Genomic DNA, 27,048 nt, shown 5'->3' with positions numbered 1-27,048 from the left:
TTTTTATTGTCCCCAGCATAGGGTGCACCTGTGTAATGATCATGCTATTTCAGCTTCTTGATATGCCACACCTGTCAGGTGGATGGTTTGTCTTGGCAAAGGAGAAATCCTCACAAACAGCAATGTCAACATGTGTGCACAAAAGATGGCAAAGTACTTAAGTCAAAATAATTTAAAGTACTACTGAAGTAATTTTTGGGGGTATCGGTACTTTACTATTTATATTTTTGACCATTTTTACTTTTACGCCACTACATTTCTAAAGAAAATATGTACTTTTTACACCCATACATTTTCCCTGAAACCAAAAAGTACTTGTTATTTAGAATGTTCATGCAGGACAGCATTATGGTCCGATTCAAGCGCCTATCAATATATATATTTTTAATTTAACCTCGATATAACAAGTTGTCATACTGCCCCTGATCTGAGTGTACCCTGTCAGGCCATAAAACATTTTAAAAAATGTGCTGCCTTATAAGGAATTTGATGTATAACATTTACTTTTACTCAAGTATGACAATTGAGTAATTTTCCCACCACTGTACTTAAGTACATTTAAAACCAGATACTTTTCGACTTTTACTCAAGTAGTATTTTACTGGGTTGCTTTTACTTGAGTCTATTAAGGTATCTTTACTTTGACTCAAGTATGACTATTGAGTACTTTTTCCAGCACTGCGTGTATAAATAACTATAACCAGTTCGCATGTCTGACATTTCAGAGTTTCCTAGTCCGACTAGCACTTGAACACGGCATATCACTTCCACGTGTTTACTGTTTAACAGCAAGGCACATTCTTCTTCTTCTTCTTCTTTCTTAGGTCGAAATGGCAGGAAAATGAGTCGAGAGACGCTTAGCGCCATATATTGTTGAGTTTGAGAACTTAAAAGCAAGTGACCACACCAGCACCTGTTACTTTGTGATTGCTGCCCCGCCCACTCTTTGACTGGAAGGAGAGCGAGTGCGTGAATTTGTTTGTGCCATTTCTTTGGTTCTTTTCTCCCAAATCCTGGGGGACAATCATCGTTGCAACATGGTTTGGTTTCTGATTTTCATCTGGTTTGTCCAAGGTAGGACCAGTAATTTTGTTGTTGTGACGTCCTACTTTTGAGTGTTTTCCATTTGAGCTCCTGTAGGCCAGGCCAATCTCACTGCAGATGCCAATTGGTTGACCATGTTATTATGTTTCCCTTGTGTATTTCAGTGGGCAGTGTTCCCATTGCCAATTTCCCAAATTCTACTACTTAAAATTCTACTTTCCCTGCCACAGGTAGGCAGGCCTGCATTGGGGACCAGTCATTTCGTTAGGTGATAGGCTGAAAGCTAGGGCTCTGTCCTGTTTTTTTTATTTAATGTAGGCCAGACGTACTGCAAAACTATGTTATTGGACTGTTCCGCTTAGTAATATTTTTCTTCTTCTGTGTTTCAGTGGACAACTCTACAAACCCCATCAACAATTCTACAAATGTGACTTTCTCTGCCACAGGTAGGCCTATACTGTGATTCTCAAGTCAGTCTCTTGGGGGGATGGGGGCCCAAAGAAACAACTCAATCTGTTGTCTTCAAGTTTATGGCTTATCTATCAATAAACAATGATATTACAAATGTAGTTTGTTCACAATTCCCTTCAGGTTCTACTGCCTCGATGGGGCCACGTCACAGACAAAATGATTGGTTTAAAACACCTGAAACCAGAGAAGGTAACTCATTCATTAGATGAAGCGCGCAATCCTGGACCTCTATCATGAGGTCTGGACTTTAATGGCACTGGAGGTAGTGACTTGTAACCAGTAAATGTTGTTTCAGACCCCCTCTCTCTCTGTTACAGAGGACTTACAGTTTGACCTTGCTATCATGGAGGGAGACATTCTGGTTTCGGTGAGTCAATGATCCCTGCTTTCTGTCCTGGTACTTGCGTCTTTTAGGCTGATGAATCCGATTGATACCACCTTCTGGTATACACAGCCTGAAGCTAATGACTGCAAAATCATTCAATCCAGATTGTTGACTAGAAGTACATTTGAACTTGCTCTACTGGTTGTCCATGGTGTTGGTCCTTCAGATGGTCAAAATTTGAGACCCAAAATATCCACAGGAAAATACACAATGCCTGCATACTAACTGAAGTGATAGAAATGTCAACTTCAGTACCGCCACTCTAAAGAGTTGTGTTAACAGTACTTTCCTGTGGATATTTCTACCATCTGAAGGACCAACACCACGGACCACCAGTAGAGTAAGTTTCAATGTCATTTTATTCAACATTCTGGCTTGTAAAGAGAACTTAAATGATTTTGCGGTCTTTAGTTTCAGTCTGTGTATACCAGAAGCTGGTACAGTGCCTTCTGAAAGCATTCATACCCCTTGACCTATTTCAAATTTTTTTTGTGACAGCCTAAATTAAAAATGGATGAAATAAAAATTCTAACCCATCTACACAAAATACTCCATAATGACAGTGAAAATATGTTTTTGGAAATTTTTGCGTGATTATTGAAAATGAAATGCAAAAATATCTCAACTATTCGCATCCCAGAGTCAATACTTTGTAGAAGCACCTTAGGCAGTGATTACAGCTGTGAGTCTCTCTGGGTAAGTCTAAGAGCTTCCCACACCTGGATTGTGCAACACTTGCCCACTTAATTCTCCTCAAAATTATTCAAGCTGTCATTGGTTGTTGATCATTCCTAAACAACCATTTTCAGGTCTTGCTGTAGATTTATCAAAACTGTAACTCGGCCACTTTTGATTATTGTCTTGGTAAGCAACTCCAGTGCAGATTTGCCCTTGTGTTTTAGGTTATTATCCTGCTGAAAGGTGAATTCTTTTCCCAGTGTCTGGTGGAAAGCAGACTAAACCAGGATTTCCTCTAGGACCTTGCTTAGCTCATTCTATTTTCTTTTTTTTTTAATCCTGAAACTTCCCCAGTCCGCAATGATTACAAGCATACCCATAACATGATGCCTCCACCACTGCTTGAAAATTTGAAGTGGTATTCAATAATCTATTGGATTTGCCTGTATTTGAATACACTTTGTATTCAAGACAAAAAGAGAATTGCTTTGATGTTTTTTGCAGTATTACTTTAGTGCCTTGTTGCAAACAGGATGCATGTTTTGGAATTGTATTCTATACAGGCTTCCTTTTCACTGTCAATCAGGTTAGTAGAGTAACTACAATGTTGTTCCATTCTCAGTTTTGTCCTATCACAGCCACTAAAGTCACCATTGGGCTCATGGTGAAATCCCTGAGCGGTTTCCTTTTTCTCCGGCAACTGATTCAGGAAGGACACCTGTATCTTTGTAGGGACTGGGTGTATTGATACACCATCCAAAGTGTAATTATTAACTTCACCATGCTCCAAGGGAAATTCAATGTCTGCTTTATACATTTTTTTTTTTTTTTTTTTTTTTACTCATCTACCAATAGGTGCCTTTTGCGAGTTATTTGAAAACCTCCCTGGTCGTTGCAGTTGAATCTGTTTGAAATTCACTGCTTGTCTGAGACAGATAATTGTATGTGTGGGGTACAGAGATGACGTAGTCATTCAAAATGAATGTTAAACACTATTGCACAGTGAGTCATGAAAATAATAGATTTGTGTGTCAGCCAGTGACGACAATCTCAATTTAATCGTAGTGGGCGTTGCCAATGGCACGGTTTTATTTTTTTTGGTGACGATCTTAAAATATAGTTTACAAAACATTAGGAACACCTAATATTGAGTTGCACCCTCCTTTGCCCTCAGAAAAGCCTCAATTCGTCAGGGCATGGACTCTACAAGATGTCAAGCGTTCCACAGGAATTCTGGCCCCATGATTTCCCCAATGCTTCCCACCGTTGTGCCCATCTGAAATGGCTCGTTTCATCTCATCCCACAGATGCTTAATTGGATTGAGATCTGGTGACTGGGCAGGCCACTGCACTAAGCTGAATTCACTGTCGTGTTTGTGGGACCATTCCTGGACAATCCTGGCCTTGTGGCATGGGGCATTATCCTGCTGAAAAAATCCATTCACAGATGGATACACTGCTGCCATGAAGGGATGCACCTGGTTTTCAATTATGTTCAGATATCCTGTGGCATTCAAACGTTGCTCCACTTTTATCATGGGGCCCAATGTGTGCCGTGAAAACGCGTCACACTGCCTCTCACCAGCCTGCAATGTTGACTCACGGCATGATGGATGCATGTGGTTTACTCCATACCCTAGTCTTCCAATCAGCGTGAAATTGCAGAAAACGGGATTCATTAGAGCAGATGTCTTTCCAGTTCTCCTGTGTCCACTGCATCAAGTTATTTGCTGAAAGAAGTGGAACTCTAAGGTTGTCGGCTGCCATACCCCATTTGTGTCAAGGTACTAGGAGTTGTGCATTTTTATTGTCTTAGGGCACAAATGTTGTACTGGACTGTCAATTGACTAACTGTAGCCCGTCTGTTGCTCTGCACAATTCGTGCCACCAATTTTCGACCACTGGCCTGCCATTGGCTGGATGTCCTTTGGGTGGTGGACCATTCTTCACACACACATGGACATGGGGGGGGGGGGGGAACTGTGTGTGAAATACCCAGCAACGTTGCACTTCTTGACACACTCAAACTGGTGAGCCTGGCACCTACTACCATACCCTGTTCAAAGGTACTTCAATATTTTGTCCTGCCCATTCACCCTCTGGGCTTAACAATCCTCCTTTAACCGGCCTCCTCCCCTTCATATACACTGATTGAACAGGTGACCTCAATAAGGATCATAGCATTCACCTGGTCAGTCTGTCATGGAAAGTACACTGTGTATATTGCTCCATTATCTTTTCTACATACTTAGTCTGGTTTTAGTCATTTAAGTTTACTTTGAAATAGTTTTACCATTTTAGAATTGTAAAGAATTCCTAGGGGAAACACTGAAATAACCATTTTAATCTGAGGCCTATACTCTGTAGCGACAGCTGGATTTAAGACTATGTGTTTTGTCCTACAGGAAGACCGATTAGCTGTGAAGTCACTTTGGCCTGAGAATGAAGGCGTCACTTCTATCCCCTACAAGATCAATGATGATCTGAGTGAGTGTCGAATACAGTAGGAGAGATGAACACTGTAACACTAGATGTTTTCTAATACAGTGAGAATGATATGCACCGTCTAATGGTAAATTGTCTCTGATCCCCACAGTGGACAGAAAGGAAACTATGCTAGCAGCGTTCAAGATGATTTCAGACCAGACGTGTATCCTCTTCCACGAATACACCAATGAGATGAACTACATAGAGTTCATCTCTGGGACAGGGTGAGTCCAAAATGGTCACATTAACACACTCTCTCCTTCCCAGCAGTTTAGTTAACTCACAACCTCTCCTTCATTTTCCTTTATTTTTCTCTCTTCCTGTCATATCCCCTCTCACCTTTCTTTCTTCCCTTAACTCTAGCTGTGCGTCGTATGTAGGTTTTCAGGGCGGGGCCCAGCCTCTGTACTTCGGTAGAGCCTGTAACGTGGGGAACCTGTGTCATGAGCTGATGCATGCCCTGGGCCTGCACCACGAGCACACACGGCCAGACCGTGACCAATTCGTCACCATACAGTGGGACAACGTGGTCTCAGGTAACTCACACCAACACATGCTAAACCACCTCACGGGCATTGCATGTGGACCAGGGGCAGGGCTGGTCAACTTGTCCCATGAAGAGCTGCAGTGTGCAGGCTTTTGTACCAGCCCAACACTAGCACACCTGGTTCAGCTTTTTGTGGTCTGGAGTGAAGACCGTATAGAATAGCTATTGACATGTAGTATTTTATTAGGTACTGCTAAAGCAGCAGCAGCAGCTGCTCTTCCTGGGGTCCAGACAACATGACACACTACATAACAAAAATATACAGTACCCCACAAGGACAGAACAACATTAGCTTAAAATAAGAATACAGGCGTTCATATATTCATGCCTAAACGTTCCATTTATCATGTACTCATTATAACGGCAATACTGCAGCCATTAATTTCCCCATACATTGCAACCCTGTTCTCTACTGTTAAAATTGCTTTGTCTAAGCAGGTCCTGATAGCCTAATATCATAGCAACCTTGAATCCTGATATCCTAATCTCACAGCACCAGTTCTGTAACCATCAGCGTTCTTCAGTTTGAAACCAATACTATGTATTTCATAGGCTAATTTCCAATTATGTGGAATTTAACTAAATTTGTTAACTCCTGCGAATTTCCCCTGGTGTGAACGCAGCCACCTTGTTCGTTAAATTCCCCTTACATGAATAACACTACATTGTCATCTACAGTTGCCACCCGTAATGGGTATCCTGGGATAACATGTAAGCTCTTGAACTTGAAGGCCACCCGCTATGGGTTTCATTAGGTAAGATGCAATAGTCATGCCTTGAATGGTGTAGAGTTTCCTCCTGCTAGAGGTTCACCTTAATGGTTTCCATCAACAACTTGTCTGGATTTCCACTTTCATTCCCCTATATCGCAATCACACCCAGCAGTGTCCACCAGTCACATCTGCCTCTTGTAACTCTTAACTTCCAGGAAAAGAAGATAACTTTAAGGTGAAGGAAGGAGACACTCAGGACCTGCCCTATGACTACGACTCCATAATGCACTACGGAATGTCAGTCGCACTCCTCTCCTCCTTATTCCCAATGAAGTCTTAATTTTACTCGCCTTGTTTTTAAACTGCTAGCAATAAGTAAAGATGAGTTGTACAGTATCCAGCTCCAGTAACATTTCTCTGTGCGTCCCAAATGGCTCCCTATTTAAGTCACTACTTTTGACCTGGGCTCTGGTCAAACTAGGTGCACTATATTGGGAATAGGGTGACATTGTGATGCAGTCTTTGTGTTAAAGTAGCATTTCCTCAAATACCCCATTGTTGGCTTTCTCCCGGCAGGTACTACTTCTCATCAAACCGGAACCCCACTATTGACTCCAAGAAGAGTGGAGTCCAGATTGGACAGAGAAATCACCTGAGCCCCCTGGACATAGCACGCCTTAACAAACTCTATCAATGTGGTAAAGACGTGTGCGCACACAGACAGGAAAAAGATCAGAATTGGGCTGCCTTTGTAAATGCAGTCGTTATCACACTGTATTCTAACCATGTTCCTGTCCCGTCTTTCCCAGAATAACAATGCACAGTTTAGCATTTATTACACCATGGAAGAAGATTCCAACACAAATGGCACTGACATCCTAACTTCTCTTCACAACAATGAATAAGTTGGACAAGTCCCTTAAAGCTTCCTGATGTATTATACGTGTGTCTGGCTGCAGGCGGTGGTTTTAGTTCTCCTGTGTGCTCTTGCTGCCTTGAATTAGGCCTATACCACTGCACTTGTCTTGGCAATAAATAAAATGACCTAGACTGAAAAGAATCCAGTCAGTGTGATGTTGCTTGCAGTGTTCTGTTTCATTCTAGAATGGACCTTCTCAGCTATGCTCATCATACATCCCAAGGTGGGATCAGAGAGGAAGTAGATCTAGTGTACCAGGAGAAACGACTTAAATGAATGGTGATTTATACCTTAATTAAACTTGGCCGACTAGCTAGGCAACAAATTATTTAAAAACGATGACGCTGTAACTCAGGACTTAGACAGCAGGGCTCATAGATTCACCAAAATCTGAATGTCGCCCTCTAGGAGGGTGTACTATGAAACAGGTTTGAGGAGTTGGTGAGCTCAACTCAGGATAACCGGTAGCATGAAAGTGGCTCACCTTTTAGCAAGGAAGACTAAACATATTTGTTTTTTTAACTAGGCAAGTCAGTTAAGAACAAATTCTTATTTACAATGACTGCCAAACCCGGATGACCCTGGGCCAATTGTGAGCCGCCCTATGGGACTCCCAATCACGGCCGAATGTGATGCAGCCTGGACTCAAACCAGGGACTGTGGTGACGCCTCTTGCACGGAGATGCAGTGCTTCAGACCTCTGCGCCACTCGGGAGGCCAATATAAACGTAACTTCAAAGAATTGACTGCGTTACAGTCCATATAAGGAAGTTAGTCAATTGAAATGAATTCATTAGTCCCTAATCTATGGATTTCACATGACAGTGCAAGGGTGCAGCCATGGGGTGGGCCTTGGAGGGCTCAACCACTTGCAGCCAGGCCCAGCCAATCAGAATGAGTTTGTCCCCGCAAGGGGCATTATTAGACAGAAATAGTAGCCAGCGTGGTTACTTCTCTAAAACGATGTTTGAGGCAGCTTATGGTAGAGACATGAACATTAAATTCTCTAGCAACCGCTCTGGTGGGCCTTCCTGCAGTCAGCATGCCAATTGCACACTCCCTCAACTTGAGACATCTGTGCATTTTAGTGGCTTTTTATTGTCCCCAGCATAGGGTGCACCTGTGTAATGATCATGCTATTTCAGCTTCTTGATATGCCACACCTGTCAGGTGGATGGTTTGTCTTGGCAAAGGAGAAATCCTCACAAACAGCAATGTCAACATGTGTGCACAAAAGATGGCAAAGTACTTAAGTCAAAATAATTTAAAGTACTACTGAAGTAATTTTTGGGGGTATCGGTACTTTACTATTTATATTTTTGACCATTTTTACTTTTACGCCACTACATTTCTAAAGAAAATATGTACTTTTTACACCCATACATTTTCCCTGAAACCAAAAAGTACTTGTTATTTAGAATGTTCATGCAGGACAGCATTATGGTCCGATTCAAGCGCCTATCAATATATATATTTTTAATTTAACCTCGATATAACAAGTTGTCATACTGCCCCTGATCTGAGTGTACCCTGTCAGGCCATAAAACATTTAAAAAAATGTGCTGCCTTATAAGGAATTTGATGTATAACATTTACTTTTACTCAAGTATGACAATTGAGTAATTTTCCCACCACTGTACTTAAGTACATTTAAAACCAGATACTTTTCGACTTTTACTCAAGTAGTATTTTACTGGGTTGCTTTTACTTGAGTCTATTAAGGTATCTTTACTTTGACTCAAGTATGACTATTGAGTACTTTTTCCAGCACTGCGTGTATAAATAACTATAACCAGTTCGCATGTCTGACATTTCAGAGTTTCCTAGTCCGACTAGCACTTGAACACGGCATATCACTGCCACGTGTTTACTGTTTAACAGCAAGGCACATTCTTCTTCTTCTTTCTTAGGTCGAAATGGCAGGAAAATGAGTCGAGAGACGCTTAGCGCCATATATTGTTGAGTTTGAGAACTTAAAAGCAAGTGACCACACCAGCACCTGTTACTTTGTGATTGCTGCCCCGCCCACTCTTTGACTGGAAGGAGAGCAAGTGCGTGAATTTGTTTGTGCCATTTCTTTGGTTCTTTTCTCCCAAATCCTGGGGGACAATCATCGTTGCAACATGGTTTGGTTTCTGATTTTCATCTGGTTTGTCCAAGGTAGGACCAGTAATTTTGTTGTTGTGACGTCCTACTTTTGAGTGTTTTCCATTTGAGCTCCTGTAGGCCAGGCCAATCTCACTGCAGATGCCAATTGGTTGACCATGTTATTATGTTTCCCTTGTGTATTTCAGTGGGCAGTGTTCCCATTGCCAATTTCCCAAATTCTACTACTTCAAATTCTACTTTCCCTGCCACAGGTAGGCAGGCCTGCATTGGGGACCAGTCATTTCGTTAGGTGATAGGCTGAAAGCTAGGGCTCTGTCCTGTTTTTTTTATTTAATGTAGGCCAGACGTACTGCAAAACTATGTTATTGGACTGTTCCGCTTAGTAATATTTTTCTTCTTCTGTGTTTCAGTGGACAACTCTACAAACCCCATCAACAATTCTACAAATGTGACTTTCTCTGCCACAGGTAGGCCTATACTGTGATTCTCAAGTCAGTCTCTTGGGGGGATGGGGGCCCAAAGAAACAACTCAATCTGTTGTCTTCAAGTTTATGGCTTATCTATCAATAAACAATGATATTACAAATGTAGTTTGTTCACAATTCCCTTCAGGTTCTACTGCCTCGATGGGGCCACGTCACAGACAAAATGATTGGTTTAAAACACCTGAAACCAGAGAAGGTAACTCATTCATTAGATGAAGCGCGCAATCCTGGACCTCTATCATGAGGTCTGGACTTTAATGGCACTGGAGGTAGTGACTTGTAACCAGTAAATGTTGTTTCAGACCCCCTCTCTCTCTGTTACAGAGGACTTACAGTTTGACCTTGCTATCATGGAGGGAGACATTCTGGTTTCGGTGAGTCAATGATCCCTGCTTTCTGTCCTGGTACTTGCGTCTTTTAGGCTGATGAATCCGATTGATACCACCTTCTGGTATACACAGCCTGAAGCTAATGACTGCAAAATCATTCAATCCAGATTGTTGACTAGAAGTACATTTGAACTTGCTCTACTGGTTGTCCATGGTGTTGGTCCTTCAGATGGTCAAAATTTGAGACCCAAAATATCCACAGGAAAATACACAATGCCTGCATACTAACTGAAGTGATAGAAATGTCAACTTCAGTACCGCCACTCTAAAGAGTTGTGTTAACAGTACTTTCCTGTGGATATTTCTACCATCTGAAGGACCAACACCACGGACCACCAGTAGAGTAAGTTTCAATGTCATTTTATTCAACATTCTGGCTTGTAAAGAGAACTTAAATGATTTTGCGGTCTTTAGTTTCAGTCTGTGTATACCAGAAGCTGGTACAGTGCCTTCTGAAAGCATTCATACCCCTTGACCTATTTCAAATTTTTTTTGTGACAGCCTAAATTAAAAATGGATGAAATAAAAATTCTAACCCATCTACACAAAATACTCCATAATGACAGTGAAAATATGTTTTTGGAAATTTTTGCGTGATTATTGAAAATGAAATGCAAAAATATCTCAACTATTCGCATCCCAGAGTCAATACTTTGTAGAAGCACCTTAGGCAGTGATTACAGCTGTGAGTCTCTCTGGGTAAGTCTAAGAGCTTCCCACACCTGGATTGTGCAACACTTGCCCACTTAATTCTCCTCAAAATTATTCAAGCTGTCATTGGTTGTTGATCATTCCTAAACAACCATTTTCAGGTCTTGCTGTAGATTTATCAAAACTGTAACTCGGCCACTTTTGATTATTGTCTTGGTAAGCAACTCCAGTGCAGATTTGCCCTTGTGTTTTAGGTTATTATCCTGCTGAAAGGTGAATTCTTTTCCCAGTGTCTGGTGGAAAGCAGACTAAACCAGGATTTCCTCTAGGACCTTGCTTAGCTCATTCTATTTTCTTTTTTTTTTAATCCTGAAACTTCCCCAGTCCGCAATGATTACAAGCATACCCATAACATGATGCCTCCACCACTGCTTGAAAATTTGAAGTGGTATTCAATAATCTATTGGATTTGCCTGTATTTGAATACACTTTGTATTCAAGACAAAAAGAGAATTGCTTTGATGTTTTTTGCAGTATTACTTTAGTGCCTTGTTGCAAACAGGATGCATGTTTTGGAATTGTATTCTATACAGGCTTCCTTTTCACTGTCAATCAGGTTAGTAGAGTAACTACAATGTTGTTCCATTCTCAGTTTTGTCCTATCACAGCCACTAAAGTCACCATTGGGCTCATGGTGAAATCCCTGAGCGGTTTCCTTTTTCTCCGGCAACTGATTCAGGAAGGACACCTGTATCTTTGTAGGGACTGGGTGTATTGATACACCATCCAAAGTGTAATTATTAACTTCACCATGCTCCAAGGGAAATTCAATGTCTGCTTTATACATTTTTTTTTTTTTTTTTTTTTTTTACTCATCTACCAATAGGTGCCTTTTGCGAGTTATTTGAAAACCTCCCTGGTCGTTGCAGTTGAATCTGTTTGAAATTCACTGCTTGTCTGAGACAGATAATTGTATGTGTGGGGTACAGAGATGACGTAGTCATTCAAAATGAATGTTAAACACTATTGCACAGTGAGTCATGAAAATAATAGATTTGTGTGTCAGCCAGTGACGACAATCTCAATTTAATCGTAGTGGGCGTTGCCAATGGCACGGTTTTATTTTTTTTGGTGACGATCTTAAAATATAGTTTACAAAACATTAGGAACACCTAATATTGAGTTGCACCCTCCTTTGCCCTCAGAAAAGCCTCAATTCGTCAGGGCATGGACTCTACAAGATGTCAAGCGTTCCACAGGAATTCTGGCCCCATGATTTCCCCAATGCTTCCCACCGTTGTGCCCATCTGAAATGGCTCGTTTCATCTCATCCCACAGATGCTTAATTGGATTGAGATCTGGTGACTGGGCAGGCCACTGCACTAAGCTGAATTCACTGTCGTGTTTGTGGGACCATTCCTGGACAATCCTGGCCTTGTGGCATGGGGCATTATCCTGCTGAAAAAATCCATTCACAGATGGATACACTGCTGCCATGAAGGGATGCACCTGGTTTTCAATTATGTTCAGATATCCTGTGGCATTCAAACGTTGCTCCACTTTTATCATGGGGCCCAATGTGTGCCGTGAAAACGCGTCACACTGCCTCTCACCAGCCTGCAATGTTGACTCACGGCATGATGGATGCATGTGGTTTACTCCATACCCTAGTCTTCCAATCAGCGTGAAATTGCAGAAAACGGGATTCATTAGAGCAGATGTCTTTCCAGTTCTCCTGTGTCCACTGCATCAAGTTATTTGCTGAAAGAAGTGGAACTCTAAGGTTGTCGGCTGCCATACCCCATTTGTGTCAAGGTACTAGGAGTTGTGCATTTTTATTGTCTTAGGGCACAAATGTTGTACTGGACTGTCAATTGACTAACTGTAGCCCGTCTGTTGCTCTGCACAATTCGTGCCACCAATTTTCGACCACTGGCCTGCCATTGGCTGGATGTCCTTTGGGTGGTGGACCATTCTTCACACACACATGGACATGGGGGGGGGGGGGGGGAACTGTGTGTGAAATACCCAGCAACGTTGCAGTTCTTGACACACTCAAACTGGTGAGCCTGGCACCTACTACCATACCCTGTTCAAAGGTACTTCAATATTTTGTCCTGCCCATTCACCCTCTGGGCTTAACAATCCTCCTTTAACCGGCCTCCTCCCCTTCATATACACTGATTGAACAGGTGACCTCAATAAGGATCATAGCATTCACCTGGTCAGTCTGTCATGGAAAGTACACTGTGTATATTGCTCCATTATCTTTTCTACATACTTAGTCTGGTTTTAGTCATTTAAGTTTACTTTGAAATAGTTTTACCATTTTAGAATTGTAAAGAATTCCTAGGGGAAACACTGAAATAACCATTTTAATCTGAGGCCTATACTCTGTAGCGACAGCTGGATTTAAGACTATGTGTTTTGTCCTACAGGAAGACCGATTAGCTGTGAAGTCACTTTGGCCTGAGAATGAAGGCGTCACTTCTATCCCCTACAAGATCAATGATGATCTGAGTGAGTGTCGAATACAGTAGGAGAGATGAACACTGTAACACTAGATGTTTTCTAATACAGTGAGAATGATATGCACCGTCTAATGGTAAATTGTCTCTGATCCCCACAGTGGACAGAAAGGAAACTATGCTAGCAGCGTTCAAGATGATTTCAGACCAGACGTGTATCCTCTTCCACGAATACACCAATGAGATGAACTACATAGAGTTCATCTCTGGGACAGGGTGAGTCCAAAATGGTCACATTAACACACTCTCTCCTTCCCAGCAGTTTAGTTAACTCACAACCTCTCCTTCATTTTCCTTTATTTTTCTCTCTTCCTGTCATATCCCCTCTCACCTTTCTTTCTTCCCTTAACTCTAGCTGTGCGTCGTATGTAGGTTTTCAGGGCGGGGCCCAGCCTCTGTACTTCGGTAGAGCCTGTAACGTGGGGAACCTGTGTCATGAGCTGATGCATGCCCTGGGCCTGCACCACGAGCACACACGGCCAGACCGTGACCAATTCGTCACCATACAGTGGGACAACGTGGTCTCAGGTAACTCACACCAACACATGCTAAACCACCTCACGGGCATTGCATGTGGACCAGGGGCAGGGCTGGTCAACTTGTCCCATGAAGAGCTGCAGTGTGCAGGCTTTTGTACCAGCCCAACACTAGCACACCTGGTTCAGCTTTTTGTGGTCTGGAGTGAAGACCGTATAGAATAGCTATTGACATGTAGTATTTTATTAGGTACTGCTAAAGCAGCAGCAGCAGCTGCTCTTCCTGGGGTCCAGACAACATGACACACTACATAACAAAAATATACAGTACCCCACAAGGACAGAACAACATTAGCTTAAAATAAGAATACAGGCGTTCATATATTCATGCCTAAACGTTCCATTTATCATGTACTCATTATAACGGCAATACTGCAGCCATTAATTTCCCCATACATTGCAACCCTGTTCTCTACTGTTAAAATTGCTTTGTCTAAGCAGGTCCTGATAGCCTAATATCATAGCAACCTTGAATCCTGATATCCTAATCTCACAGCACCAGTTCTGTAACCATCAGCGTTCTTCAGTTTGAAACCAATACTATGTATTTCATAGGCTAATTTCCAATTATGTGGAATTTAACTAAATTTGTTAACTCCTGCGAATTTCCCCTGGTGTGAACGCAGCCACCTTGTTCGTTAAATTCCCCTTACATGAATAACACTACATTGTCATCTACAGTTGCCACCCGTAATGGGTATCCTGGGATAACATGTAAGCTCTTGAACTTGAAGGCCACCCGCTATGGGTTTCATTAGGTAAGATGCAATAGTCATGCCTTGAATGGTGTAGAGTTTCCTCCTGCTAGAGGTTCACCTTAATGGTTTCCATCAACAACTTGTCTGGATTTCCACTTTCATTCCCCTATATCGCAATCACACCCAGCAGTGTCCACCAGTCACATCTGCCTCTTGTAACTCTTAACTTCCAGGAAAAGAAGATAACTTTAAGGTGAAGGAAGGAGACACTCAGGACCTGCCCTATGACTACGACTCCATAATGCACTACGGAATGTCAGTCACACTCCTCTCCTCCTTATTCCCAATGAAGTCTTAATTTTACTCGCCTTGTTTTTAAACTGCTAGCAATAAGTAAAGATGAGTTGTACAGTATCCAGCTCCAGTAACATTTCTCTGTGCGTCCCAAATGGCTCCCTATTTAAGTCACTACTTTTGACCTGGGCTCTGGTCAAACTAGGTGCACTATATTGGGAATAGGGTGACATTGTGATGCAGTCTTTGTGTTAAAGTAGCATTTCCTCAAATACCCCATTGTTGGCTTTCTCCCGGCAGGTACTACTTCTCATCAAACCGGAACCCCACTATTGACTCCAAGAAGAGTGGAGTCCAGATTGGACAGAGAAATCACCTGAGCCCCCTGGACATAGCACGCCTTAACAAACTCTATCAATGTGGTAAAGACGTGTGCGCACACAGACAGGAAAAAGATCAGAATTGGGCTGCCTTTGTAAATGCAGTCGTTATCACACTGTATTCTAACCATGTTCCTGTCCCGTCTTTCCCAGAATAACAATGCACAGTTTAGCATTTATTACACCATGGAAGAAGATTCCAACACAAATGGCACTGACATCCTAACTTCTCTTCACAACAATGAATAAGTTGGACAAGTCCCTTAAAGCTTCCTGATGTATTATACGTGTGTCTGGCTGCAGGCGGTGGTTTTAGTTCTCCTGTGTGCTCTTGCTGCCTTGAATTAGGCCTATACCACTGCACTTGTCTTGGCAATAAATAAAATGACCTAGACTGAAAAGAATCCAGTCAGTGTGATGTTGCTTGCAGTGTTCTGTTTCATTCTAGAATGGACCTTCTCAGCTATGCTCATCATACATCCCAAGGTGGGATCAGAGAGGAAGTAGATCTAGTGTACCAGGAGAAACGACTTAAATGAATGGTGATTTATACCTTAATTAAACTTGGCCGACTAGCTAGGCAACAAATTATTTAAAAACGATGACGCTGTAACTCAGGACTTAGACAGCAGGGCTCATAGATTCACCAAAATCTGAATGTCGCCCTCTAGGAGGGTGTACTATGAAACAGGTTTGAGGAGTTGGTGAGCTCAACTCAGGATAACCGGTAGCATGAAAGTGGCTCACCTTTTAGCAAGGAAGACTAAACATATTTGTTTTTTTAACTAGGCAAGTCAGTTAAGAACAAATTCTTATTTACAATGACTGCCAAACCCGGATGACCCTGGGCCAATTGTGAGCCGCCCTATGGGACTCCCAATCACGGCCGAATGTGATGCAGCCTGGATTCAAACCAGGGACTGTGGTGACGCCTCTTGCACGGAGATGCAGTGCTTCAGACCTCTGCGCCACTCGGGAGGCCAATATAAACGTAACTTCAAAGAATTGACTGCGTTACAGTCCATATAAGGAAGTTAGTCAATTGAAATGAATTCATTAGTCCCTAATCTATGGATTTCACATGACAGTGCAAGGGTGCAGCCATGGGGTGGGCCTTGGAGGGCTCAACCACTTGCAGCCAGGCCCAGCCAATCAGAATGAGTTTGTCCCCGCAAGGGGCATTATTAGACAGAAATAGTAGCCAGCGTGGTTACTTCTCTAAAACGATGTTTGAGGCAGCTTATGGTAGAGACATGAACATTAAATTCTCTAGCAACCGCTCTGGTGGGCCTTCCTGCAGTCAGCATGCCAATTGCACACTCCCTCAACTTGAGACATCTGTGCATTTTAGTGGCTTTTTATTGTCCCCAGCATAGGGTGCACCTGTGTAATGATCATGCTATTTCAGCTTCTTGATATGCCACACCTGTCAGGTGGATGGTTTGTCTTGGCAAAGGAGAAATCCTCACAAACAGCAATGTCAACATGTGTGCACAAAAGATGGCAAAGTACTTAAGTCAAAATAATTTAAAGTACTACTGAAGTAATTTTTGGGGGTATCGGTACTTTACTATTTATATTTTTGACCATTTTTACTTTTACGCCACTACATTTCTAAAGAAAATATGTACTTTTTACACCCATACATTTTCCCTGAAACCAAAAAGTACTTGTTATTTAGAATGTTCATGCAGGACAGCATTATGGTCCGATTCAAGCGCCTATCAATATATATATTTTTAATTTAACCTCGATATAACAAGTTGTCATACTGCCCCTGATCTGAGTGTACCCTGTCAGGCCATAAAACATTTAAAAAAATGTGCTGCCTTATAAGGAATTTGATGTATAACATTTACTTTTACTCAAGTATGACAATTGAGTAATTTTCCCACCACTGTACTTAAGTACATTTAAAACCAGATACTTTTCGACTTTTACTCAAGTAGTATTTTACTGGGTTGCTTTTACTTGAGTCTATTAAGGTATCTTTACTTTGACTCAAGTATGACTATTGAGTACTTTTTCCAGCACTGCGTGTATAAATAACTATAACCAGTTCGCATGTCTGACATTTCAGAGTTTCCTAGTCCGACTAGCACTTGAACACGGCATATCACTGCCACGTGTTTACTGTTTAACAGCAAGGCACATTCTTCTTCTTCTTTCTTAGGTCGAAATGGCAGGAAAATGAGTCGAGAGACGCTTAGCGCCATATATTGTTGAGTTTGAGAACTTAAAAGCAAGTGACCACACCAGCACCTGTTACTTTGTGATTGCTGCCCCGCCCACTCTTTGACTGGAAGGAGAGCGAGTGCGTGAATTTGTTTGTGCCATTTCTTTGGTTCTTTTCTCCCAAATCCTGGGGGACAATCATCGTTGCAACATGGTTTGGTTTCTGATTTTCATCTGGTTTGTCCAAGGTAGGACCAGTAATTTTGTTGTTGTGACGTCCTACTTTTGAGTGTTTTCCATTTGAGCTCCTGTAGGCCAGGCCAATCTCACTGCAGATGCCAATTGGTTGACCATGTTATTATGTTTCCCTTGTGTATTTCAGTGGGCAGTGTTCCCATCGCCAATTTCCCAAATTCTACTACTTCAAATTCTACTTTCCCTGCCACAGGTAGGCAGGCCTGCATTGGGGACCAGTCATTTCGTTAGGTGATAGGCTGAAAGCTAGGGCTCTGTCCTGTTTTTTTTTATTTAATGTAGGCCAGACGTACTGCAAAACTATGTTATTGGACTGTTCCGCTTAGTAATATTTTTCTTCTTCTGTGTTTCAGTGGACAACTCTACAAACCCCATCAACAATTCTACAAATGTGACTTTCTCTGCCACAGGTAGGCCTATACTGTGATTCTCAAGTCAGTCTCTTGGGGGGATGGGGGCCCAAAGAAACAACTCAATCTGTTGTCTTCAAGTTTATGGCTTATCTATCAATAAACAATGATATTACAAATGTAGTTTGTTCACAATTCCCTTCAGGTTCTACTGCCTCGATGGGGCCACGTCACAGACAAAATGATTGGTTTAAAACACCTGAAACCAGAGAAGGTAACTCATTCATTAGATGAAGCGCGCAATCCTGGACCTCTATCATGAGGTCTGGACTTTAATGGCACTGGAGGTAGTGACTTGTAACCAGTAAATGTTGTTTCAGACCCCCTCTCTCTCTGTTACAGAGGACTTACAGTTTGACCTTGCTATCATGGAGGGAGACATTCTGGTTTCGGTGAGTCAATGATCCCTGCTTTCTGTCCTGGTACTTGCGTCTTTTAGGCTGATGAATCCGATTGATACCACCTTCTGGTATACACAGCCTGAAGCTAATGACTGCAAAATCATTCAATCCAGATTGTTGACTAGAAGTACATTTGAACTTGCTCTACTGGTTGTCCATGGTGTTGGTCCTTCAGATGGTCAAAATTTGAGACCCAAAATATCCACAGGAAAATACACAATGCCTGCATACTAACTGAAGTGATAGAAATGTCAACTTCAGTACCGCCACTCTAAAGAGTTGTGTTAACAGTACTTTCCTGTGGATATTTCTACCATCTGAAGGACCAACACCACGGACCACCAGTAGAGTAAGTTTCAATGTCATTTTATTCAACATTCTGGCTTGTAAAGAGAACTTAAATGATTTTGCGGTCTTTAGTTTCAGTCTGTGTATACCAGAAGCTGGTACAGTGCCTTCTGAAAGCATTCATACCCCTTGACCTATTTCAATTTTTTTTTGTGACAGCCTAAATTAAAAATGGATGAAATAAAAATTCTAACCCATCTACACAAAATACTCCATAATGACAGTGAAAATATGTTTTTGGAAATTTTTGCGTGATTATTGAAAATGAAATGCAAAAATATCTCAACTATTCGCATCCCAGAGTCAATACTTTGTAGAAGCACCTTAGGCAGTGATTACAGCTGTGAGTCTCTCTGGGTAAGTCTAAGAGCTTCCCACACCTGGATTGTGCAACACTTGCCCACTTAATTCTCCTCAAAATTATTCAAGCTGTCATTGGTTGTTGATCATTCCTAAACAACCATTTTCAGGTCTTGCTGTAGATTTATCAAAACTGTAACTCGGCCACTTTTGATTATTGTCTTGGTAAGCAACTCCAGTGCAGATTTGCCCTTGTGTTTTAGGTTATTATCCTGCTGAAAGGTGAATTCTTTTCCCAGTGTCTGGTGGAAAGCAGACTAAACCAGGATTTCCTCTAGGGCCTTGCTTAGCTCATTCCATTTTTTTTTTTTTTTTTAATCCTGAAACTTCCCCAGTCCGCAATGATTACAAGCATACCCATAACATGATGCCTCCACCACTGCTTGAAAATTTGAAGTGGTATTCAATAATCTATTGGATTTGCCTGTATTTGAATACACTTTGTATTCAAGACAAAAAGAGAATTGCTTTGATGTTTTTTGCAGTATTACTTTAGTGCCTTGTTGCAAACAGGATGCATGTTTTGGAATTGTATTCTATACAGGCTTCCTTTTCACTGTCAATCAGGTTAGTAGAGTAACTACAATGTTGTTCCATTCTCAGTTTTGTCCTATCACAGCCACTAAAGTCACCATTGGGCTCATGGTGAAATCCCTGAGCGGTTTCCTTTTTCTCCGGCAACTGATTCAGGAAGGACACCTGTATCTTTGTAGGGACTGGGTGTATTGATACACCATCCAAAGTGTAATTATTAACTTCACCATGCTCCAAGGGAAATTCAATGTCTGCTTTATACATTTTTTTTTTTTTTTTTTTTTACTCATCTACCAATAGGTGCCTTTTGCGAGTTATTTGAAAACCTCCCTGGTCGTTGCAGTTGAATCTGTTTGAAATTCACTGCTTGTCTGAGACAGATAATTGTATGTGTGGGGTACAGAGATGACGTAGTCATTCAAAATGAATGTTAAACACTATTGCACAGTGAGTCATGAAAATAATAGATTTGTGTGTCAGCCAGTGACGACAATCTCAATTTAATCGTAGTGGGCGTTGCCAATGGCACGGTTTTATTTTTTTTGGTGACGATCTTAAAATATAGTTTACAAAACATTAGGAACACCTAATATTGAGTTGCACCCTCCTTTGCCCTCAGAAAAGCCTCAATTCGTCAGGGCATGGACTCTACAAGATGTCAAGCGTTCCACAGGAATTCTGGCCCCATGATTTCCCCAATGCTTCCCACCGTTGTGCCCATCTGAAATGGCTCGTTTCATCTCATCCCACAGATGCTTAATTGGATTGAGATCTGGTGACTGGGCAGGCCACTGCACTAAGCTGAATTCACTGTCGTGTTTGTGGGACCATTCCTGGACAATCCTGGCCTTGTGGCATGGGGCATTATCCTGCTGAAAAAATCCATTCACAGATGGATACACTGCTGCCATGAAGGGATGCACCTGGTTTTCAATTATGTTCAGATATCCTGTGGCATTCAAACGTTGCTCCACTTTTATCATGGGGCCCAATGTGTGCCGTGAAAACGCGTCACACTGCCTCTCACCAGCCTGCAATGTTGACTCACGGCATGATGGATGCATGTGGTTTACTCCATACCCTAGTCTTCCAATCAGCGTGAAATTGCAGAAAACGGGATTCATTAGAGCAGATGTCTTTCCAGTTCTCCTGTGTCCACTGCATCAAGTTATTTGCTGAAAGAAGTGGAACTCTAAGGTTGTCGGCTGCCATACCCCATTTGTGTCAAGGTACTAGGAGTTGTGCATTTTTATTGTCTTAGGGCACAAATGTTGTACTGGACTGTCAATTGACTAACTGTAGCCCGTCTGTTGCTCTGCACAATTCGTGCCACCAATTTTCGACCACTGGCCTGCCATTGGCTGGATGTCCTTTGGGTGGTGGACCATTCTTCACACACACATGGACATGGGGGGGGGGGGGGGGAACTGTGTGTGAAATACCCAGCAACGTTGCAGTTCTTGACACACTCAAACTGGTGAGCCTGGCACCTACTACCATACCCTGTTCAAAGGTACTTCAATATTTTGTCCTGCCCATTCACCCTCTGGGCTTAACAATCCTCCTTTAACCGGCCTCCTCCCCTTCATATACACTGATTGAACAGGTGACCTCAATAAGGATCATAGCATTCACCTGGTCAGTCTGTCATGGAAAGTACACTGTGTATATTGCTCCATTATCTTTTCTACATACTTAGTCTGGTTTTAGTCATTTAAGTTTACTTTGAAATAGTTTTACCATTTTAGAATTGTAAAGAATTCCTAGGGGAAACACTGAAATAACCATTTTAATCTGAGGCCTATACTCTGTAGCGACAGCTGGATTTAAGACTATGTGTTTTGTCCTACAGGAAGACCGATTAGCTGTGAAGTCACTTTGGCCTGAGAATGAAGGCGTCACTTCTATCCCCTACAAGATCAATGATGATCTGAGTGAGTGTCGAATACAGTAGGAGAGATGAACACTGTAACACTAGATGTTTTCTAATACAGTGAGAATGATATGCACCGTCTAATGGTAAATTGTCTCTGATCCCCACAGTGGACAGAAAGGAAACTATGCTAGCAGCGTTCAAGATGATTTCAGACCAGACGTGTATCCTCTTCCACGAATACACCAATGAGATGAACTACATAGAGTTCATCTCTGGGACAGGGTGAGTCCAAAATGGTCACATTAACACACTCTCTCCTTCCCAGCAGTTTAGTTAACTCACAACCTCTCCTTCATTTTCCTTTATTTTTCTCTCTTCCTGTCATATCCCCTCTCACCTTTCTTTCTTCCCTTAACTCTAGCTGTGCGTCGTATGTAGGTTTTCAGGGCGGGGCCCAGCCTCTGTACTTCGGTAGAGCCTGTAACGTGGGGAACCTGTGTCATGAGCTGATGCATGCCCTGGGCCTGCACCACGAGCACACACGGCCAGACCGTGACCAATTCGTCACCATACAGTGGGACAACGTGGTCTCAGGTAACTCACACCAACACATGCTAAACCACCTCACGGGCATTGCATGTGGACCAGGGGCAGGGCTGGTCAACTTGTCCCATGAAGAGCTGCAGTGTGCAGGCTTTTGTACCAGCCCAACACTAGCACACCTGGTTCAGCTTTTTGTGGTCTGGAGTGAAGACCGTATAGAATAGCTATTGACATGTAGTATTTTATTAGGTACTGCTAAAGCAGCAGCAGCAGCTGCTCTTCCTGGGGTCCAGACAACATGACACACTACATAACAAAAATATACAGTACCCCACAAGGACAGAACAACATTAGCTTAAAATAAGAATACAGGCGTTCATATATTCATGCCTAAACGTTCCATTTATCATGTACTCATTATAACGGCAATACTGCAGCCATTAATTTCCCCATACATTGCAACCCTGTTCTCTACTGTTAAAATTGCTTTGTCTAAGCAGGTCCTGATAGCCTAATATCATAGCAACCTTGAATCCTGATATCCTAATCTCACAGCACCAGTTCTGTAACCATCAGCGTTCTTCAGTTTGAAACCAATACTATGTATTTCATAGGCTAATTTCCAATTATGTGGAATTTAACTAAATTTGTTAACTCCTGCGAATTTCCCCTGGTGTGAACGCAGCCACCTTGTTCGTTAAATTCCCCTTACATGAATAACACTACATTGTCATCTACAGTTGCCACCCGTAATGGGTATCCTGGGATAACATGTAAGCTCTTGAACTTGAAGGCCACCCGCTATGGGTTTCATTAGGTAAGATGCAATAGTCATGCCTTGAATGGTGTAGAGTTTCCTCCTGCTAGAGGTTCACCTTAATGGTTTCCATCAACAACTTGTCTGGATTTCCACTTTCATTCCCCTATATCGCAATCACACCCAGCAGTGTCCACCAGTCACATCTGCCTCTTGTAACTCTTAACTTCCAGGAAAAGAAGATAACTTTAAGGTGAAGGAAGGAGACACTCAGGACCTGCCCTATGACTACGACTCCATAATGCACTACGGAATGTCAGTCACACTCCTCTCCTCCTTATTCCCAATGAAGTCTTAATTTTACTCGCCTTGTTTTTAAACTGCTAGCAATAAGTAAAGATGAGTTGTACAGTATCCAGCTCCAGTAACATTTCTCTGTGCGTCCCAAATGGCTCCCTATTTAAGTCACTACTTTTGACCTGGGCTCTGGTCAAACTAGGTGCACTATATTGGGAATAGGGTGACATTGTGATGCAGTCTTTGTGTTAAAGTAGCATTTCCTCAAATACCCCATTGTTGGCTTTCTCCCGGCAGGTACTACTTCTCATCAAACCGGAACCCCACTATTGACTCCAAGAAGAGTGGAGTCCAGATTGGACAGAGAAATCACCTGAGCCCCCTGGACATAGCACGCCTTAACAAACTCTATCAATGTGGTAAAGACGTGTGCGCACACAGACAGGAAAAAGATCAGAATTGGGCTGCCTTTGTAAATGCAGTCGTTATCACACTGTATTCTAACCATGTTCCTGTCCCGTCTTTCCCAGAATAACAATGCACAGTTTAGCATTTATTACACCATGGAAGAAGATTCCAACACAAATGGCACTGACATCCTAACTTCTCTTCACAACAATGAATAAGTTGGACAAGTCCCTTAAAGCTTCCTGATGTATTATACGTGTGTCTGGCTGCAGGCGGTGGTTTTAGTTCTCCTGTGTGCTCTTGCTGCCTTGAATTAGGCCTATACCACTGCACTTGTCTTGGCAATAAATAAAATGACCTAGACTGAAAAGAATCCAGTCAGTGTGATGTTGCTTGCAGTGTTCTGTTTCATTCTAGAATGGACCTTCTCAGCTATGCTCATCATACATCCCAAGGTGGGATCAGAGAGGAAGTAGATCTAGTGTACCAGGAGAAACGACTTAAATGAATGGTGATTTATACCTTAATTAAACTTGGCCGACTAGCTAGGCAACAAATTATTTAAAAACGATGACGCTGTAACTCAGGACTTAGACAGCAGGGCTCATAGATTCACCAAAATCTGAATGTCGCCCTCTAGGAGGGTGTACTATGAAACAGGTTTGAGGAGTTGGTGAGCTCAACTCAGGATAACCGGTAGCATGAAAGTGGCTCACCTTTTAGCAAGGAAGACTAAACATATTTGTTTTTTTAACTAGGCAAGTCAGTTAAGAACAAATTCTTATTTACAATGACTGCCAAACCCGGATGACCCTGGGCCAATTGTGAGCCGCCCTATGGGACTCCCAATCACGGCCGAATGTGATGCAGCCTGGATTCAAACCAGGGACTGTGGTGACGCCTCTTGCACGGAGATGCAGTGCTTCAGACCTCTGCGCCACTCGGGAGGCCAATATAAACGTAACTTCAAAGAATTGACTGCGTTACAGTCCATATAAGGAAGTTAGTCAATTGAAATGAATTCATTAGTCCCTAATCTATGGATTTCACATGACAGTGCAAGGGTGCAGCCATGGGGTGGGCCTTGGAGGGCTCAACCACTTGCAGCCAGGCCCAGCCAATCAGAATGAGTTTGTCCCCGCAAGGGGCATTATTAGACAGAAATAGTAGCCAGCGTGGTTACTTCTCTAAAACGATGTTTGAGGCAGCTTATGGTAGAGACATGAACATTAAATTCTCTAGCAACCGCTCTGGTGGGCCTTCCTGCAGTCAGCATGCCAATTGCACACTCCCTCAACTTGAGACATCTGTGCATTTTAGTGGCTTTTTATTGTCCCCAGCATAGGGTGCACCTGTGTAATGATCATGCTATTTCAGCTTCTTGATATGCCACACCTGTCAGGTGGATGGTTTGTCTTGGCAAAGGAGAAATCCTCACAAACAGCAATGTCAACATGTGTGCACAAAAGATGGCAAAGTACTTAAGTCAAAATAATTTAAAGTACTACTGAAGTAATTTTTGGGGGTATCGGTACTTTACTATTTATATTTTTGACCATTTTTACTTTTACGCCACTACATTTCTAAAGAAAATATGTACTTTTTACACCCATACATTTTCCCTGAAACCAAAAAGTACTTGTTATTTAGAATGTTCATGCAGGACAGCATTATGGTCCGATTCAAGCGCCTATCAATATATATATTTTTAATTTAACCTCGATATAACAAGTTGTCATACTGCCCCTGATCTGAGTGTACCCTGTCAGGCCATAAAACATTTAAAAAAATGTGCTGCCTTATAAGGAATTTGATGTATAACATTTACTTTTACTCAAGTATGACAATTGAGTAATTTTCCCACCACTGTACTTAAGTACATTTAAAACCAGATACTTTTCGACTTTTACTCAAGTAGTATTTTACTGGGTTGCTTTTACTTGAGTCTATTAAGGTATCTTTACTTTGACTCAAGTATGACTATTGAGTACTTTTTCCAGCACTGCGTGTATAAATAACTATAACCAGTTCGCATGTCTGACATTTCAGAGTTTCCTAGTCCGACTAGCACTTGAACACGGCATATCACTGCCACGTGTTTACTGTTTAACAGCAAGGCACATTCTTCTTCTTCTTTCTTAGGTCGAAATGGCAGGAAAATGAGTCGAGAGACGCTTAGCGCCATATATTGTTGAGTTTGAGAACTTAAAAGCAAGTGACCACACCAGCACCTGTTACTTTGTGATTGCTGCCCCGCCCACTCTTTGACTGGAAGGAGAGCGAGTGCGTGAATTTGTTTGTGCCATTTCTTTGGTTCTTTTCTCCCAAATCCTGGGGGACAATCATCGTTGCAACATGGTTTGGTTTCTGATTTTCATCTGGTTTGTCCAAGGTAGGACCAGTAATTTTGTTGTTGTGACGTCCTACTTTTGAGTGTTTTCCATTTGAGCTCCTGTAGGCCAGGCCAATCTCACTGCAGATGCCAATTGGTTGACCATGTTATTATGTTTCCCTTGTGTATTTCAGTGGGCAGTGTTCCCATCGCCAATTTCCCAAATTCTACTACTTCAAATTCTACTTTCCCTGCCACAGGTAGGCAGGCCTGCATTGGGGACCAGTCATTTCGTTAGGTGATAGGCTGAAAGCTAGGGCTCTGTCCTGTTTTTTTTTATTTAATGTAGGCCAGACGTACTGCAAAACTATGTTATTGGACTGTTCCGCTTAGTAATATTTTTCTTCTTCTGTGTTTCAGTGGACAACTCTACAAACCCCATCAACAATTCTACAAATGTGACTTTCTCTGCCACAGGTAGGCCTATACTGTGATTCTCAAGTCAGTCTCTTGGGGGGATGGGGGCCCAAAGAAACAACTCAATCTGTTGTCTTCAAGTTTATGGCTTATCTATCAATAAACAATGATATTACAAATTTAGTTTGTTCACAATTCCCTTCAGGTTCTACTGCCTCGATGGGGCCACGTCACAGACAAAATGATTGGTTTAAAACACCTGAAACCAGAGAAGGTAACTCATTCATTAGATGAAGCGCGCAATCCTGGACCTCTATCATGAGGTCTGGACTTAAATGGCACTGGAGGTAGTGAAACAAGTCAAAATTAGGCTCAGTAGTGTGTGTGGCCTCCACGTGCCTGTATGACCTCCCTACAATGCCTGGGCATGCTCCTGTTGAGGTGACGGATGGTCTCCTGAGGGATCTCCTCCCAGACCTGGACTAAAGCAGCCGCCGACTCCTGGACAGTCTGTGGTGCAACGTGGCGTTGGTGGATGGAGCGAGACATGATGTCCCAGTTGTGCTCAATTGGATTCAGGTCTGGGGAATGGGCGGGCCAGTCCATAGCATCAATGCCTTC

At 42.2% G+C, this 27,048-nt stretch overlaps 3 protein-coding genes across 4 annotated transcripts; all 3 read left to right on the top strand.

The window, feature by feature from the left end:
- The first annotated feature begins 894 nt into the window (after positions 1 to 894).
- On the top strand, positions 895 to 7,399 carry LOC115159763 (low choriolytic enzyme-like). 2 transcript variants are annotated; one of them, XM_029709798.1, is made up of 10 exons: positions 895 to 1,074; positions 1,434 to 1,490; positions 1,636 to 1,704; positions 1,833 to 1,882; positions 4,984 to 5,065; positions 5,175 to 5,289; positions 5,429 to 5,601; positions 6,541 to 6,622; positions 6,902 to 7,023; positions 7,135 to 7,399. In XM_029709798.1, the coding sequence occupies exons 1-10, from the start codon at positions 1,038 to 1,040 to the stop codon at positions 7,137 to 7,139; spliced, it is 792 nt and encodes a 263-aa protein (XP_029565658.1). In that variant the 5' UTR covers positions 895 to 1,037; the 3' UTR covers positions 7,140 to 7,399. The 2 variants fall into 2 exon arrangements, with proteins under 2 accessions (XP_029565658.1, XP_029565659.1); XM_029709799.1 differs by lacking the exon at positions 895 to 1,074 and adding an exon at positions 1,243 to 1,274.
- A 1,881-nt stretch (positions 7,400 to 9,280) lies between these two features.
- Positions 9,281 to 15,732, top strand: LOC115159762 (astacin-like metalloprotease toxin 5). Its single transcript, XM_029709797.1, has 11 exons — positions 9,281 to 9,404; positions 9,539 to 9,604; positions 9,764 to 9,820; positions 9,966 to 10,034; positions 10,163 to 10,212; positions 13,317 to 13,398; positions 13,508 to 13,622; positions 13,762 to 13,934; positions 14,874 to 14,955; positions 15,235 to 15,356; positions 15,468 to 15,732. Exons 1-11 carry the CDS (start codon positions 9,368 to 9,370, stop codon positions 15,470 to 15,472), a joined length of 858 nt encoding a protein of 285 aa, XP_029565657.1. The 5' UTR covers positions 9,281 to 9,367; the 3' UTR covers positions 15,473 to 15,732.
- Positions 15,733 to 17,582: 1,850 nt separating this feature from the next.
- LOC115159761 (astacin-like metalloprotease toxin 5) lies at positions 17,583 to 24,065 on the top strand. The gene is made up of 11 exons (XM_029709795.1): positions 17,583 to 17,737; positions 17,872 to 17,937; positions 18,098 to 18,154; positions 18,300 to 18,368; positions 18,497 to 18,546; positions 21,650 to 21,731; positions 21,841 to 21,955; positions 22,095 to 22,267; positions 23,207 to 23,288; positions 23,568 to 23,689; positions 23,801 to 24,065. Exons 1-11 carry the CDS (start codon positions 17,701 to 17,703, stop codon positions 23,803 to 23,805), a joined length of 858 nt encoding a protein of 285 aa, XP_029565655.1. The 5' UTR covers positions 17,583 to 17,700; the 3' UTR covers positions 23,806 to 24,065.
- The last annotated feature ends 2,983 nt before the right edge of the window (positions 24,066 to 27,048 follow it).

Source organism: Salmo trutta, chromosome 23 (genome assembly GCF_901001165.1).
Source record: "Salmo trutta chromosome 23, fSalTru1.1, whole genome shotgun sequence".
Classification (NCBI taxonomy): Eukaryota; Metazoa; Chordata; class Actinopteri; order Salmoniformes; family Salmonidae; genus Salmo; species Salmo trutta.
This window is presented reverse-complemented; position numbering and strand designations above follow the sequence as displayed.

What these genes read in the sequence shown, in the direction of transcription:
- LOC115159761 (XM_029709795.1), top strand. Translation starts at nt 17,701, where the DNA reads ATGGTTTGGTTTCTGATTTTCATCTGGTTTGTCCAAG. An exon ending in TTCTACTTTCCCTGCCACAG is followed by an intron (nt 17,938 to 18,097) that starts GTAGGCAGGCCT and finishes TCTGTGTTTCAG; the next exon opens with TGGACAACTCTACAAACCCC. An exon ending in CAAGATCAATGATGATCTGA is followed by an intron (nt 21,732 to 21,840) that starts GTGAGTGTCGAA and finishes TGATCCCCACAG; the next exon opens with TGGACAGAAAGGAAACTATG.
- LOC115159762 (XM_029709797.1), top strand. Translation starts at nt 9,368, where the DNA reads ATGGTTTGGTTTCTGATTTTCATCTGGTTTGTCCAAG. An exon ending in TTCTACTTTCCCTGCCACAG is followed by an intron (nt 9,605 to 9,763) that starts GTAGGCAGGCCT and finishes TCTGTGTTTCAG; the next exon opens with TGGACAACTCTACAAACCCC. An exon ending in AGGGAGACATTCTGGTTTCG is followed by an intron (nt 10,213 to 13,316) that starts GTGAGTCAATGA and finishes TTTGTCCTACAG; the next exon opens with GAAGACCGATTAGCTGTGAA.
- LOC115159763 (XM_029709798.1), top strand. Translation starts at nt 1,038, where the DNA reads ATGGTTTGGTTTCTGATTTTCATCTGGTTTGTCCAAG. An exon ending in TGTGACTTTCTCTGCCACAG is followed by an intron (nt 1,491 to 1,635) that starts GTAGGCCTATAC and finishes AATTCCCTTCAG; the next exon opens with GTTCTACTGCCTCGATGGGG. An exon ending in GTGGGACAACGTGGTCTCAG is followed by an intron (nt 5,602 to 6,540) that starts GTAACTCACACC and finishes CTTAACTTCCAG; the next exon opens with GAAAAGAAGATAACTTTAAG.